At 42.0% G+C, this 15597-nt stretch overlaps 1 protein-coding gene across 1 annotated transcript in view; it reads right to left on the bottom strand.

Moving 5' to 3' along the window:
• The window catches only part of paxip1 (PAX interacting (with transcription-activation domain) protein 1), a 139581-nt gene that overhangs the window by 91698 nt on the left and 32286 nt on the right, over positions 1-15597 (bottom strand). The window contains exon 6 of the mRNA XM_063044434.1: positions 5805-6449. Within this exon, the coding sequence (XP_062900504.1) occupies positions 5805-6449 (645 nt within the window). The remainder of the gene's footprint in view (positions 1-5804; positions 6450-15597) is intronic.

Here is a 15597-nt window from a genome sequence, read left to right as displayed (position 1 = left end):
TTTAAACCGAGCTGTCCACAGTAGTATCCTTGCAAAAGAAATGTTGAATTAATTGGTACAAAAACTACCTGATGAATCACTGAAGCTAGCATGAGAATTTCAAACTTAATTTCAAACGATCTCAAACACGTCTTAAGTTTTTTTTTGTACTTATTCATTCTGCAAGGCCAACATTCAGCAAACATCCTTAATCAGCCTTGAGAGATGGTATTGAGCTGCCAACCTTGCAAGGTCCCACAGCTGCATTTCTGTGTGGCTATTTACAAGTGGGTGCACTTTTTGTTTTGCCGGGGGTGGGGGGGTGGCAGGGATCGTTGCTTGCTGCCGCTATGCGCGGGCAGTGGGGTAGGGGAATTTGGGGTTCACATTAACTGTCGTTCATTCTTTGGGACACTTCTCTGTTTTTGTGGATGTTTGCGAGGAAAAAGCATTTCAGGATATATATTGTATTCATTGCTCTGACATTAAATTCGACCTCTGAACCTTTGAATTTGAGAGTGCTGTTAGAGGCAGAGAGTTGAAAGCACAGAAACGAACCTTTCAGTTCACCACATCCATGCTAACTTTTTTGGACCATTTGCTCCAACCCCATTTGCCTATGTTTGTACCATATTCTTCTATGCCTTGCCCATCTGTGCCTGTTCAAACATAATAACAATATCTGATTCCACTATCTCCTCTAGCAGTGTACCAAACACCAACCATTGTGTAAAAACACTCAGCGATGAATACTGAAAGAGACCCTGTGGCCCACCACCAGTGGCAATCCACTTATCCTGAAGTTCATTCTCTCCATATCCTCCTTAACAACACCCGTCACCATTTCCACTATTCACCTACACATTAGAAGGACCAATAAACGTATCTAGTCCCACTTCTACGTGATGTGGGAAGAAACCACATTAACCAGAGGAAACCCACTTGGCCACAAAAGAACATTCAAACACTACACAGACAGCAACTGAAGATAGGATTGAACCAGAATTTTTTGGTTTTTCAGGCAGTAGCTCTACTAACTGCTCCACTGGGCTGACCTTGTTGTAGCACAGTATTGATGAACACTGGTCCCATTGAGTTTCCACTGCTGATGATGAAGGTCTTAATGATGATATTGCCACTGAATGTCAAGGTGGTTAAATTAGTTGTTGCAGATAGTCATTGTGTGGCACTCTGGGACACAAAAAGGTCACTATCTTTCTGCCAAAGGCATGGACTGCTGCATTTGTTGTTGAACTGAAAATGGAATTGAATATCACAATAACAAGAACACAAGAAAATAGTAGGCCACTCAGCCCTTCAAAATGGGTATCCAATATGAACCTTACTGATCTATGACACCCTCAACCCTCTATACCAGGGGGTTCCCAACCTTTTGCTCACCGCAGACCAGTTTAAGATTGCCAATATTCTTGCGGACCTCACGTGGGTTCAAGTTTAACAGTGGGCATGACAGGGAATGGGGAAATGTGCAGCTGACTCATATCGGTTCATATCGCCAAATCATATCGTTTCCTCATGGCACGGTAGCACATGCTCGCAGCCCAGTGGTTAGGGATCACTGCTCTATACCATCTTTAATTTCCTGATTTTTCAAATATTTATATATCCACCTTAAATATATCCAGTGATCCAGCATCTATCATATTTGGACAGAGAATTTCTGAGATTAATGACCCTCCAAGAACAGATTTCTATGCACCTCTAATGAAGGAGGGTTTTGTAGCTATATTCCCTTGTTTGTGACTCTTCCTCTAATGCAGGGATTTCCAGTTTGGGTCTATAGCATAAAAGAGGTTGGGAACCCCTGCTCCAGTGGCACCAACTCAACATCTACCCTCTCATCCCCTTTAGGATCTTGTATAATTGAATAAAGAAGCTCAAAATTCTTCTTAGCTTCAAGGAATACAAATCCAAGTAGCCTAATCTCTCCTGAGAGGACAGTCATCTTTGTCCTAGGAATTAGCTTGCTGAATCTTTTTTGGATGGCTCCAATTTTTTTTAATATAAAAGATATGGAGACCAAAACTATCCTCAAGTGTTCAAGTTGTGCCTCATCAACACTTGTGCAAACGTACCAAAACTCATTTCTAAAACTCCAACTCCATTGCAATAAAGATCAACACAAACAAGAGAAAATCTGCAGATGCTGGAATTCCCAAGCATCACACACAAAATGCTGGAGGAACTCAGCATCTATGGAAATGAACAAACAGTCAACATTTTGAGCCGAGACCTTTCAGCAGGGCTCATGCCATTTCCCTTCTTAACTGTTTGTAGGGCCTGCTTGTTAATTTGAATAACTAGACGCTCTGTATTATACACACACACCCTCTCAACATTTAACGATTTGCCCTTTTATTCTTCTTACCAAAGTTCACGGCTTCCAACTAAACCACATTAAGCCTAGCAAATGCAGATTTCACCATATCACTCAATTTATATCCCATTGCAGAATCTCAATTCCCTCAGCACAAAGTGCCCTTTCATCTATTTTCATATCAGCAGCAAACTTGGAAAGTTTACACTTCACTCCCTTCTCCAGGTCATTAATGAAGCAACTGGAAGTAGCTAATCCTTAGTGCAATCCGACACTATTACAGTTTAGAGCATTGAAGTTCAAAGTTCAATTCTGGTGCTGCCTGTAAGAAGCTTATACATTCTCCCAATTACAGTATGGGTTTCGTCCGGGGGCTCTGGTTTCCTGCCACAGCCCAAAGACGTGCTGGTTAATAGGGTAATTAACCAGCACGTTAATTGTCCTGGGATAAGGCTAGGGTTAAGTCAATGGGTTGCTGGACGGCACAGCTCATTTGGCTAGAAACTCCTGTCCCTTGCTCTATTTCTAATAAATACCCCAAGGAACCTTAAAGATCTGGTCACGAGTTACAGGGGCACAGGAGAGGATGAAGGCCCATCTCTGACCAAGATGAGAAGAAATTTCTTTACTCAGAGAGGCAATAAATCTTTGGAATTCTCTACTCCACACTGACAACTGTTGTGCAAATATACTCCAGACAGACAAATAGTTCTTTGCACACTAATTAAATCAAAGGATATGTGAAAAATCTGGCAGGAAAGAGCAAGGATTAAGCCTTTTGCTTAAAAATTACTAGCCTGGGCTATTAATTCAAAATACAAGATCAAACTCCAGCACAGAATGGATGGAATTTGAATTCACACAATTAAATTTTGGAATTAAAAATGTTAGAATTGGTGAACATGAAACTACTGAACCACCATTAAAACACTACCTGGCTCACTAATGCTTTAGCTCGTGTATTCTGTGCACGTCCAGACCACCAGAAGGATGGTTGAATCTTAGTTGCCCTCTGAAACAGCCCTGCATGTCATGCAGCAGTAATCTGGTTTGAACAATTAATGCTGGACCAGCCCACATGCATTTTCTGTAAACAAACAATAATCAACCATACTTGTGCTGATAACAGAGCAACTCAGAGTCCAGCTGGCCTGCTTTTGAGCTATTTCTTCCATTATCAAAAGCATACTTTGGCAAGACTGACTGAGAGCCATCTGGACACCTCCACATTACTTAAAATAACATCAGCTATAACCATTACAGGTGGAGGCGGCTTATGGGAAGACTTCCGATATTTCAATCTCAACTTGCATCTTCTCTGATTAAAGTACAACCCTCAAAGGCAACTCTGATTGCATTTTCGTCCTCTAAAAAGCCATGTGCATGCATTTATTATTCCAATAATGTATTTTCAAATTTACTACCAAAACCAAAAAGTGCATTAAAAAAAAACTGCAGTTTCAGGAAAGTAGAAATCTAAATGAAAAAACTGGAAATACTCAACAGTTCTAATTCAAAGTCATCAACCTGAGATTTCTTTCTCTGCAGAAGCTGACTGCCCTACTATGTATTTCTAGAATTCTGTTTTTACTTCTATCAAACCTGAGTCTGGCAGCTTAGTTCAAAGCCACCAGAGTTTGACAAAAAAAAAAGACGTTTGTGATTAACAGTTACCTCATCTGTCGAGAAATTAAATTCTAAATTAACGATTTGGTTATTTATGATGATGAAGCAGTAAAATGCCTTAACACATTGCAGGAACAGTCAATATTCTAAAAGCCACATTAGGAAACGTGGAAACAACAACCAAGCTGACCGAGAGTCACACCTTGGTATGGTAACTGCTCTGCCCAAGACTGCAAGAAATTGCAGGGTTGTCTGCGCAGCCCAGTCTCCCACATGAATCAGCTTTTCCTCTATTGATTCTGTCTGCATTCCCAACAGCTTTTACGGAGATGTAACGTAAAGATTTTTTACTCCTCATGTATGTAAAAAGTCAATTCAATTCAACATAAACAAGGATTCCTTCCACCTCATTCACCCTTTCTTCTACCACCTACATATCGAGCAACAAATTTGAAAAGCTTGAGGGCACGTACCAACAGGCTCAAAGACAGCTTCTATCCTGTTATCGGGTTCTTGAACGCACACCTCGTGTGCTACAGATGAACTCTTGATCTCTCAGTCTACCTTGTCATGACCTTTACACTGTATTTGTCCAGCTGAACTAAAGTTCCTCTGCAACTGTAACATTACTCTACATTTTGCTTCCCCCCCCCCCCATTGATGTACTGGCATAGGGAATAATTTACTTGGATGGAATGCAAATAAAACATTTTCACAAAGACAAGAGGTTCTGCAGGTGTTGGAGATCCACAGTAAGAGACACAAAATGCTGGAGGACTTCAGCAGGTCAGACAGCATCTGTGGAGAAGAATAAGGAGTTGATGCTTTAAGCTGAGATCCTTCATCAGGACTGGTAAGAAAGGGGGAAAGAGACCAAAACAAGAAAGTAGAGAGAGGGGAAGAAGTACAAGCTGGAAGATGATAGGTGAAGCTAGATGAGGGGAAAGTGAATGGGTGAGGGGGAGGGAATAAAGTGAGATGCTTCATCCCTCCCTACCCCCCCAGTGAAAAGATCAAGGGCTGAAGAAAAAAAATCTGATTTAAGAGGAGAGTGGATCATGAGAGAAAGGGAAGAAGGGACACCAGGGGTGATGGGCAAGCAAGGAGAAGGAAACGGGTAAGAGGAGCAGGAATGGGTGGGGGGGGGGGTTGAAATCACCAGATATTGGAAAAATTGCTATTCATGCTGCAAGGCTGCAGGCTTCCCAAATGGAATATGAAATGCTGTTCCTCCAACCAGAGAGTGGCCTCAACATGGCAGTAGAGGAGGCCTTGGATCGCGTGTAGGTGTGGGAATGGGGAGTGGAATTAAAATGGTTGGCCACTGGGAAATCCTCCCTGTTGCAGAAAGGTATTTCCCTGTATCTCAGTGCATGCGATAACAATAAAATCATTAGTCAACAGGATCACGCATTGCAGTCCATTTGCCAAATTGTTGCCAACAAACTTAACCCATATACTCCTTTCCAGGCTACTCCTCACAACTTGCTAAACTATGCATGCTTACATCATCAACATATCTGACTACAGTACACTTGTGCTCTTCACCCAGGTCTTTAGTACATCTTGCCACACACCAATTTATTTAGATAATAAAAATATGGATGGAAAAATATCAACAATTGTGAAGAAAGTTGCCATTTCTCAACTCCTTTGGATCACTGCTTTAAATTTAAAAATAAAGAGAAGAAACAATTATGATTGATGGATTGGAATTAGATGGGTTGCAGGATGGCATCATGGAGACCCAAGGCCCAAATGCATTAACTACAACACAATCCCCATTTAGTGCTCCATTTAAAAAGAGATTCCAGATCAACTTCTTACTTCCCATTTGAAGAGAAGGGAAAGAATCACTTACTTGTGCAACATTTGATGGTCTGGAGATTTGCTGAATATCAGCATTGTTAGTAATGTTTCTTAGTGTCCTGACCGCAGGGCTCCAGGCCGCAACCATTTCTGGCCTCTCAGGACCCTGCGGTACTTGCCCAGGACTAATCACGCTGTTTCTGGCTTCAGGGACAGAGACAGAGCCAGGGACTGGCGGGACATTGGCGCACAAGTTAATCAGAGCAGAGTCCTTCCCATGAATGAGCCGGCGCTTGGCAGTGGCAGACGGTGGGATCTCCGCTGGTGTCCAGTTCAAGTTCCTCTCTTGCTTCTCAGGGGAAGAGTCCGAGGAGTCATCAAACATTATTTCCCCTGTTGATTTCTCAGGCTTGTTGTCCCTCTTCGGCGAGAAGCCTGACATACTCAGCGGTGAACCTCCCCGTGATGACACAGGGCTGCTCTTGGCTGAGCGTTTGTCATCCCCACTGTCCTCAAGCTCAGCATCTTCCTCATTTGCAGCTGGTTCATCCATCTCCTCATCCTCCTCTTCTTGAATAATAAGGCGTGGGTGATAGGTGGACTCATCCTTCCGGGATTTCTCTGCAACACAGTCCTCCACCCAGTCCGGCGATACAATTTTGATGCTGCTCTGTTTCAGAGCACAATTATATTTTTCCTGTTAGAGAAGAGAGATAAAAATCAGTTAAGTAACGATACTCAAGGATTTGGAGCTTTATTTCATTTTCTTTCTTGCATGTGAAAATCTTGGAATGTGAATGAGGGAGACCCAAGAGTTATGAAATCTTTTATTATTCTTTTATTTTTCTGCCTAATCCCACCAACTTGCACCTGGATCACAGAGCTCCATTACCCCTCCCAACCATGTACCTATCCAAACTTCTCAAGTTTTGAAATCAAACCCTCATGCTCCCCTTAAATATTTCATCTTTCACCCTTAACCTATGACCTCTAGTTCTAGTCACCCAACATGAGTGGAAAAAGACTGCTTGCATTCAAATTATCTTTATAATTTTGTCTACCTCTATCAAATCCCCCTTCACTTCCTTTGCTCCAAGGAATAAAGTCCTAACTTTTTCAACCAACATCCTTGTAAATTTTCTCAGTACTCTTTCAATCTCATCTTTCCTGCAGGTAGGTGACCAAAACACAATACTCCAAATTGGGACTCAATGTCTTGTACAATTTCAACATAACATCCCAACACCTGTACTCAATACATTGATATATGAAAGCCAATGTGCCAAAAGCTCTCTTCGCTACCCTATCTGTGATGCCACTTTCAAGGAATTACGGATCTACATTCCAGATCCCTCTGTACTACTATACTCTTCAGTGTCCTACAGTTTACTGTGCAAGTCCTAGCAACACCTCACACAGGTCTGTATTAAATTCCATCTGCATTCTTCAGTCCATTTTTCCTAGATGGTCCAGATCCTGCTGCAAGCTTTGATAGCCTTCCCTGCTGTCCACTAATCCCCAAATCTTAGTGTCACCCACAAATTTGCTGATCTTATATATATTATGGAGATAAGTTCTGGGGAAAATTAAGAAGAGTTTACGTCAGCAGGCTGAAAGTAAAAAGAAAAGGAAATCAGGGAGCTGGTGTTAACAAGATAAGCAACAATTACAATCAATTTTCCAGTACCTGCAAGACAGGCATGGTCAACATTTCATACATAGACAAACAGAATATCTTTTGCGGACTGCTATTAAGCTAACAGTAGCATTGTGGTTAGTGCGACGCTGTTACAGCTCGGGGGTGTTGGCATTCGAAGTTCATTTCCAATGTCATCTGTAAGGAGTCTGCACATCCTCCCCGTGGAATACGTGAGTTTTCTTTGAGTCCTCTTGTTTCCTCCCACAGTCTAAAGACATACTGGTTAGTAGGTTAATTGGTCATTATAAATTGTCCCGTGCTTAGGTTAGGGTTAAATCTTGGTTTGCTGTGCAACGCAGCTTTAAGGCCAGAAGAGCCTATTCGGCACTGTATCTCTACATAAATAAATAACGTTAAAAACGTAAGAATAAATCTAGTTACTATTCTTTATAAAATAGCAAACACTTACATGAGATTCCTCCCACTTTAAATTTTTCATATAAACAATAAGGAATGAAATAGGTTATTTCACTCACATTCTCTACAAGAATAGCAAGTAATTTTGAAAATCTGAATATATTCAACTTTGATAACATAGTTCACACAAATAAATGCTTTATGCAGATCATACTGAAAGAAAAGTGGTTAGATTGAATATACAGTTGCAAGAAAAAGTTTATGAACCCTTTGGAATTACCTGGTTTTCTGCATTGATTACTAATAAAACGTGGTCTGATCTTCATTTAGTCACAATAATAGATAAACATGATCTGCCTGAACTAATAACACACAATCGTACTTCTTCTCATCAATACTGAACATACCATAAAAACAATCACATTCTAGGTTCATAAAAGTATGTGAATCTCTGGGATAATGCCTTCTATAAAAGCTATTTGGAGTTAGGTGTTCTATCAATGATACTAGATTGGAGGTGTGGGTTGTAGAGGTGTCCTGCCTGATAAAAGAAAAAGACACAAAGTCAGGTTACTGTCAGAGCCTGCTCTTCTCAAGGAACATTTGTCTTTCAGAGGACCTTCGAAGAACTGTAGAGATACATGAAGCTGGAAAAGACTACAAAAGCATTTCTAAACACCTGAGTGTTCATCAGTCCACAACAAGACAAACTGTCTACAAATGGAGAAAATTCAGTACTGTTGCTACTCTCCCTAGGAGTGGGCATCCTGCAAAGACCACATGAAGAGCATAACGTGCGATGCTGAAGGAGTGAAGAACCCAAGGGCAACAGCAAAAGACTTGCAGAAATCTAGAGAACTTGCTAGTCTCTGTTCATGTGTCCACTATGAGAAAAACACTGAACAAGCAAGTTTGCAAAAGACCACCTGGATGTTCCACAATGCTTCTGGGAAACGTCCTGAGGACAGATGAAACAAAAGTTGAACTTTTTGGCAGAAATGCACACTATGTTTGGAGAAAAAAGGAACTGCACACTAACACCAAAACCTCATCCCAAATGTGAAACATGGTGGAAGGATCGATATGGTTTAGGGCTGCTTTGCTGTCTCAAGGCCCGGAAACTTTGCAATCGTTGAAGGAACAATGAATTCAAAATTATATCAAGACATTTTACAAGAGATCGTCAGGGTAGCGGACCGTCACCTAAAATGTAAAAGAAGTTGGACGATGAAAAAAAACAATAATCTGAAACCCAAAAGGAAATCAACAACAAAATGGTTTAAAAGAAACCATGTTTTGGAATGGCCAAGTCAGTCCAGACCTTAACCCAATTGAGATGCTGTGGCATGACCTGAAGTGGCTGTTTATGTAAGGATCCCAGAAATACTGATGAACTGGAATGATATTGTATGGAGGAATGGTCTAAAATTCCTCCTCACCGTTGTGCAAGTCTGATCAGCAGCTACAGGAAACGTTTGGTGGAGGGTATTGCTTCTAAAGGAGGTTCTACCAGTTACTAAATACAAGGGTTGACATACTTTTTCCAGCCTGGACTGTGAACGATTAAACAATGTGTTCAATACAGACATGAAAAGTACAATTGTTTGTGTGTAATTAGTTTAGGCTATTGTGTTGGTCTATTATTGTGACAGATGATAATCAGGCCATATTTTATGAGTAATTAATGCAGAAAAACAGGTAATTGCAAAGGGTTCGTGAACTTTTTCTTGCAACTGTAAATAACCTTAATTCTAGTTAAACTGACTGAATTTTGTCACCAAGGTCATGTTCAATCTCCAATTCTACCTTAAACAGAATTTAACGAAGCCCTGTTCCGGAGACTGGAGTGTCAAGATCCCACTGAAATCCAAATACAGTGCTCTTCAGTGGAAGGCCTGCAAGCCAATGGCACCTTCTACAAACCTCAAGACTGGTTCTTTGGAGCTGGGAGCTGGAGCCTGGGCCAGAACCAGGAGCTACAGATGTGCATGCACAACCACAGATTATGCAGTATAATATATCGTAAAATATAGTGGTTGGCATATTGGTTTCTGGCTAAGATGATCTTCGCTTGAAAAACAGTGCAAATGACTGCTCTATAACATTGCTAAGGGCCTGCATTCACCAACCTTCAGAAAGCTGAAAACTTCAACCACAGAATAAACATTATTGTTTATAAACTCTTAGCTATTCCTCACCCTGAACTGTTGAATACTTTCATTGTTTAGCTGTAGAAAAATTACCCAAAGGAACATGGCATTAAAACACAGCTGGTGAAATTTATTTTTGAAAACCACACATAATTTAGCAGCATCACAGTGATAATTCATCAATGCATGATCCAATATTGGCAAAACCATTGTTGGTAGAATCTCAGATGGTGAAGAAAGGGCATACAGGAGCAAGATATACCAGTAGGTTGACTGGCACTCAACATCAGTAAGATGAAAGAGCTGATTGTAGAAGGGTAAGATGAAGAAACACATACCAATCCTTGTAGAGGAATCAGAAGTGGAGAGAGTGAGCAGCTTCAAGTTCCTGGGTGTCAAGATCTCTGAGGATCTAACCTGCTCCCAACATATCGATGTGGTTATAAAGAAGGCAAGACAGCGGCTATACTTTATTAGGAGTTTGAAGAGATTTGGCATGTCAACAAATACACTCAAAAACTTCTATAGTTGTATCGTGGAGAGCATTCTGACAGGCTGCATCACTGTCTGGTATGGAAGGGCTACTGCACAGGACCGAAAAAAGCTGCAGAAGGTTGTAAATCCAGTCGGCTCCATCTTGGGTACTAGCCTACAAAGTACCCAGGACATCTTCAGGAAGCAATGTCTCAGAAAGACAGTGCCCATTATTAAGGACCTCCAGTACCCAGGGCATGCCATCAAGTAGGAGGTACAGAAGCCTGAAGGCACACACTCAGCAATTGAGGAACAGCTTCTTCCCCTCTGCCATCCGATTCCTAAATGGACACTGAATCTTTGGACACTACCTCACCTTTTTTTTTAAAAATATACAGTATTTGTTTTTGCATGTTTTTTTTAATCTATTCAATATACGCAATTGATTTACTTGTTTAATTTTTACTTTATTATAATAAATGCACGGACCTCCAGTAAGTTGGCCACAGCAGGGGAGATTGATCAGTTCATGGACTAAGGTAGAAGGAGATGAGTTATACTTCTCGTTATATGCACGTGCAGTTCAACTCTTTGAGTGATTATGCAGAAAGTTTGAAGTTAATAACTCATCTCCTTCTACCTCAGGCCACAAACGTATCAATCACCCCTGCTGTGGACCATTTTCTGGAGGTCCAAGACACCGACTTCTACAAAGAAGGGATCCGTATGCTCCACGACCGCTGGACAAAGTGTGTAAATGTAGGAGGGGACTATGTTGAAAAATAAATGTGCTAGGTTTTCTAAAACTGACGCCTTCTACCTTAGGCCACAAACTTATCAATCACCCCTCGTCTGTATTTTTTTCTCAGTTAGATTATGCATTTCATTGAACTGCTGCTGCTAAGTTAACAAATTTCACATCATGTGCTGGTGATAATAAACCTGATTCTGATGTTTCTGCAAAAACCTTGCAGTCAACATTACCAAGATCAAAGAACTGATTGTGGACTTCAGAAATGGTACAAGGGGACACAAACCAATCCTCAAAGGGATCAGAAGTGGAGACAGTGAGCAATTTCAAGCTCCTCGGTGTCAATATCTGAGGATCTAACCAGGACACAACATATTGATGCAGCAAGAAAGCAAGACAGCGACTATCCTTCATCACCTCCATCATCGGTACTAGCCTCCATAGAATCGAAGACATCTTCAAGGAGCAGTGCATTAGGAGGGCAGTGTCCATCATTAAGGATACCCACCACCCACGACATGTCCTCTTCTCTTTGCTACTGTCAGAAAGTAGGTACAGAAGTCTGAAGGCACACAATCAGTGATTCAGGTGCAGCTTCTTCTCCTCTGCCATCCAATTTCTAAATGGTCACTGAACCCATGAAAACTACCTACTTTTTTATTTCTGTTTTTTTCTTTGCAGTACTTATTTTAACTTAACTGTTTAATGGACATATATACTTAATGCAATGCATGGAAACTGAACTCCCTTCAGACAGCGAGAACTACAGAGGACCAGGAGGAGGTCTGGCCCCTACAGACGTGGCACAAAGGCCCACCAGTGTATGGATGTACCATGGTGCTCATGAACCAGATCCCCAGCTATGGGTAAATAGCCCCACTGCCTTGCGGACAGCCTCGGGAGACACGAAGGCTACAGGAGTAAACCCAGATAGCAAATCTCGAGTGGAACCCCTAAAGGCAGCTGGACGTCTTTGAACATCCTTCTGGCAACTCCTACAGCCAAGTTAGCACAAACGTACTGCTTCATCAGCTTTCCTTTGGACTACACTGGTGAGGCAGAGAAGGGGATCTTGACGACTGGGCATCTCAAATCTCCATACCTTTCCCACAGGCTTGCAATGATGATCATCACCCATCACTCTACAAAACAGATGGATGCCAACCAACCATACTTAATGTAATTCAGTATTTTTCCCCCTGTATACTTATCAAGTATTTCATTGTACTGCTGCCATAAGGTTAACAAATTTCATGGCACATGCTGTTGATATTAATCCTAATTCTGATTCAGTGCTCAGGACTGGCTGGACAGATTGTCACCACCGCTCACAGTAACGTCATATTAAAAAAAGAGCCATCCAATTGTTTTCTGCGATTTGCTCAGCTAATCTGTGGCACCTTCAGTCCCCAGAGTTGTAATCATTGCAAGAGCGGTCAAGGTGGAATGACCTAATGAGTTTTGCAGACACCAACGTAGAAACAGAAAACCTAAAGCACAATACAGGCCCTTTGGCCCACAAAACTGTGGCAAACATGTACTTACTTTGGAAATTACCCAAGGTTACCCATAGCCCTCTGTTTTTCTAAGCTCCATGTACCTGTCCAGCAGTCTCTTCAAAGACCCTATCGTATCCTCCGCAACCATCATCGCCGACAGCCCATTCCACGCACTCACCACTCTCTGCATAAAAATCTTACCCCTGACATCCCTGTACCTACTTCCATGCACCTTAAAACTGTGCACTTTTGTGATAGCCATTTCAGCCCTGGGAAAAAGCCTCCGACTATCCACATGATCAATGCCTCTTATCATCTTATACGCCTCTCATCCTCTATTGCTCCAAGGAGAAAAGGCCAAGTTCACTCAACCTATTCTCATAAGGAATACTCCCCAGTCCAAGCAACATCCTTGTAAATCTCCTCTGCACCCTTTCTATAGTTTCCACATCCTACCTATGAAGTAACCAGAACTAAGCACAGTACTCCAAGTGGGGTCTGACCAGGGTCCCATTATAACTGTTTCATTACCTCTCGGCTCTTAAATTCAATCCCACGGTTGATGAAGGCTAATGCACCGTACGCCTTCTTAACCACAGAGTCAACCTGTGCAGCAGCTTTGAGTGTCCTATGGCCTCGGACCCCAAGCTCCCTCTGATCCTCCATACTGCCAAGAGTCTTACCATTAATACTATATTCTGCCATCATACTTGACCTACCAAAATGAACCACCTCACCCTCATTTGGGCTGAACACTTATCACTTATCTGGGTTGAACTCCATCTGCTACTTGTCAGCCCAGTTTTGCATCCTATCATCTCTGACAGCCCTCCACACTATCCACAACACCCCCAACCTTTGTGTCATCAGCAAATTTACTAACCCGCCCCTCCACTTCCTCATCCAGGTCATTTATAAAAATCACGAAGAGAAAAGGTCCCAGACAAGACCCCTGAGGCACACCACTGGCCACCGATCTCCATGTAGAATATGACCCGTCTGCAATCACTCTTTGCCTTCTGTGGACAAGTCAATCCTGGATCCACAAAGCAAGGTCTCCATGGATCCCATGCCTCCTTACTTTCTCAATAAGCCTTGCAGGGGGTACCTTGTCAAATACCTTGTTGAAATCCAAATACACTACATCTACTGCTCTTCCTCCATCAATATGATTAGTACATCCTCAATAAACTCAATCAGGCTCGTAAGGCATGATCTACCTTTGACAAAGCCATGCTGACTATTCCTAATCGTGTTTTGTCTCTCCAAATGTTTATAAATACTGCCTCTCAGGATCTTTTCCATCAACATACCAACCACTGAAGTAAGACTCACTGGTCCATAATTTCCTGGGCTAGCTCTACTCTCTTTCTTGAATAAGAGAACAACATCTGCAACCCTCCAATCCTCTGGAACCTCCCCCATCCCCATTAATCATGCAAAGATCATTGCCAGAGGCTCAACAATCTCCCCCGTCACCTCCCACAGTAGCCTGGGGTACACTTCTTCCGGTCCCGGAGACTTATCCAACTTGATGCTTTCCAAATGCTCTAGCACATCCTCTTTCTGAATGTCTATATGCTCAAGTATTCATTAAGTACCTTAGCTATTCTCCTCCAGTTCCATACACATTTTTCCACCGTCACATTTGACTGGTCCTATTCTCTCATGTCTTATCCTCTTGCTCTTCACATACTTGTAGAATGCCTTGGGGTTTTCTTTAATCCTGCTTGCCAAGGCCTTCTCATGGCTCCCTCTGGCTCTCCTAATTTCATTCTTAAGCTCCTTCCAGCTAGATCTTCTGGATACCCAGCTTTCTGAATCTTTCATAAGCTTTTTTTTCTTCTTGACTAAATTTTCAACAGCCTTTGTACACCATGGTTCCTGTACCCTACCATCCCTTCCATGACTCAGTGGAATGTACCTATGCAGAACACCACACCAATATCCCCTGAACATTTGCTACATTTCTGTCGTACATTTCCCTGAGAACACCTGTTCCTAATTTATGCTTCCAAGTTCCTACCTGATAACTTCATATTTCCCCTTACTCCAATTAAACGCTTTCCTAACTTGTCTATTCCTATCCCTCTCCAATGCTATGGTAAAGGAGATAGAATTGTGATCACCATCTCCAAAATGCTCTTCCACTGAGAGATCTGACACCTGACCTGACCAGGTTCATTTCTCAATACCAGATTAAATAGAGGCTCTTCTCTTGTAGGCTTATCTAAATATTGTGTCAGGAAAGCTTCCTGAACACACTTAACAAACTCCACCCATCTAAACCTCTTGCTCTAGGGAGATGCTAATCAATATTTGGGAAATTAAAATCTCCCATCACAACAACCCTGTTATTATTACATCTTTCCAGAATCTGTCTCCCTATCTGCTCAATGTTCCTATTACTATTGGGTGGTCTATAAAAAACACCCAGTAGAGTTATTGACCCCTTCCTGTTTCTAACTTGCACCCAGAGACTCAGTAGACAACCCCTCCATGACTTCCTCCTTTTCTGCAGTCATGTTGCTATCCCCCGATCAGCAGTGCCATGCCCCCCACCTCTTTTGTCTTCCTCCCTGTTTTTTCTGAAACGTCTAAAGCCTGGCACTGTAGGTAACCATTCCTGCCCCTGAGCCATCCAAGTCTCTGTAATGGCCACAACATCATAGCACCAAGTACTGATCCACGCTCTAAGCTCGTCCGCGTTGGTCATGAGTCATCTTGCATTAAAATAGACACATTTCAAACCATTGGTCTGAGCATATCCCTTCTTTATCAACTGCCTATCCTCTCTCTCACACTCTCTACAAGCTTTCTCAATTTGTGAGCCAACCATCCCTTCCTCCGTCTCTTCAGTTTGGTTCCCAAACCCCCAGCAATCCCAGTTTAAACACTCCTCAATAGCCTTAGCA

The sequence above is a fragment of the Mobula hypostoma genome, chromosome 3 (assembly GCF_963921235.1).
Source record: "Mobula hypostoma chromosome 3, sMobHyp1.1, whole genome shotgun sequence".
NCBI lineage: Eukaryota > Metazoa > Chordata > Chondrichthyes > Myliobatiformes > Myliobatidae > Mobula > Mobula hypostoma.
This window is presented reverse-complemented; position numbering and strand designations above follow the sequence as displayed.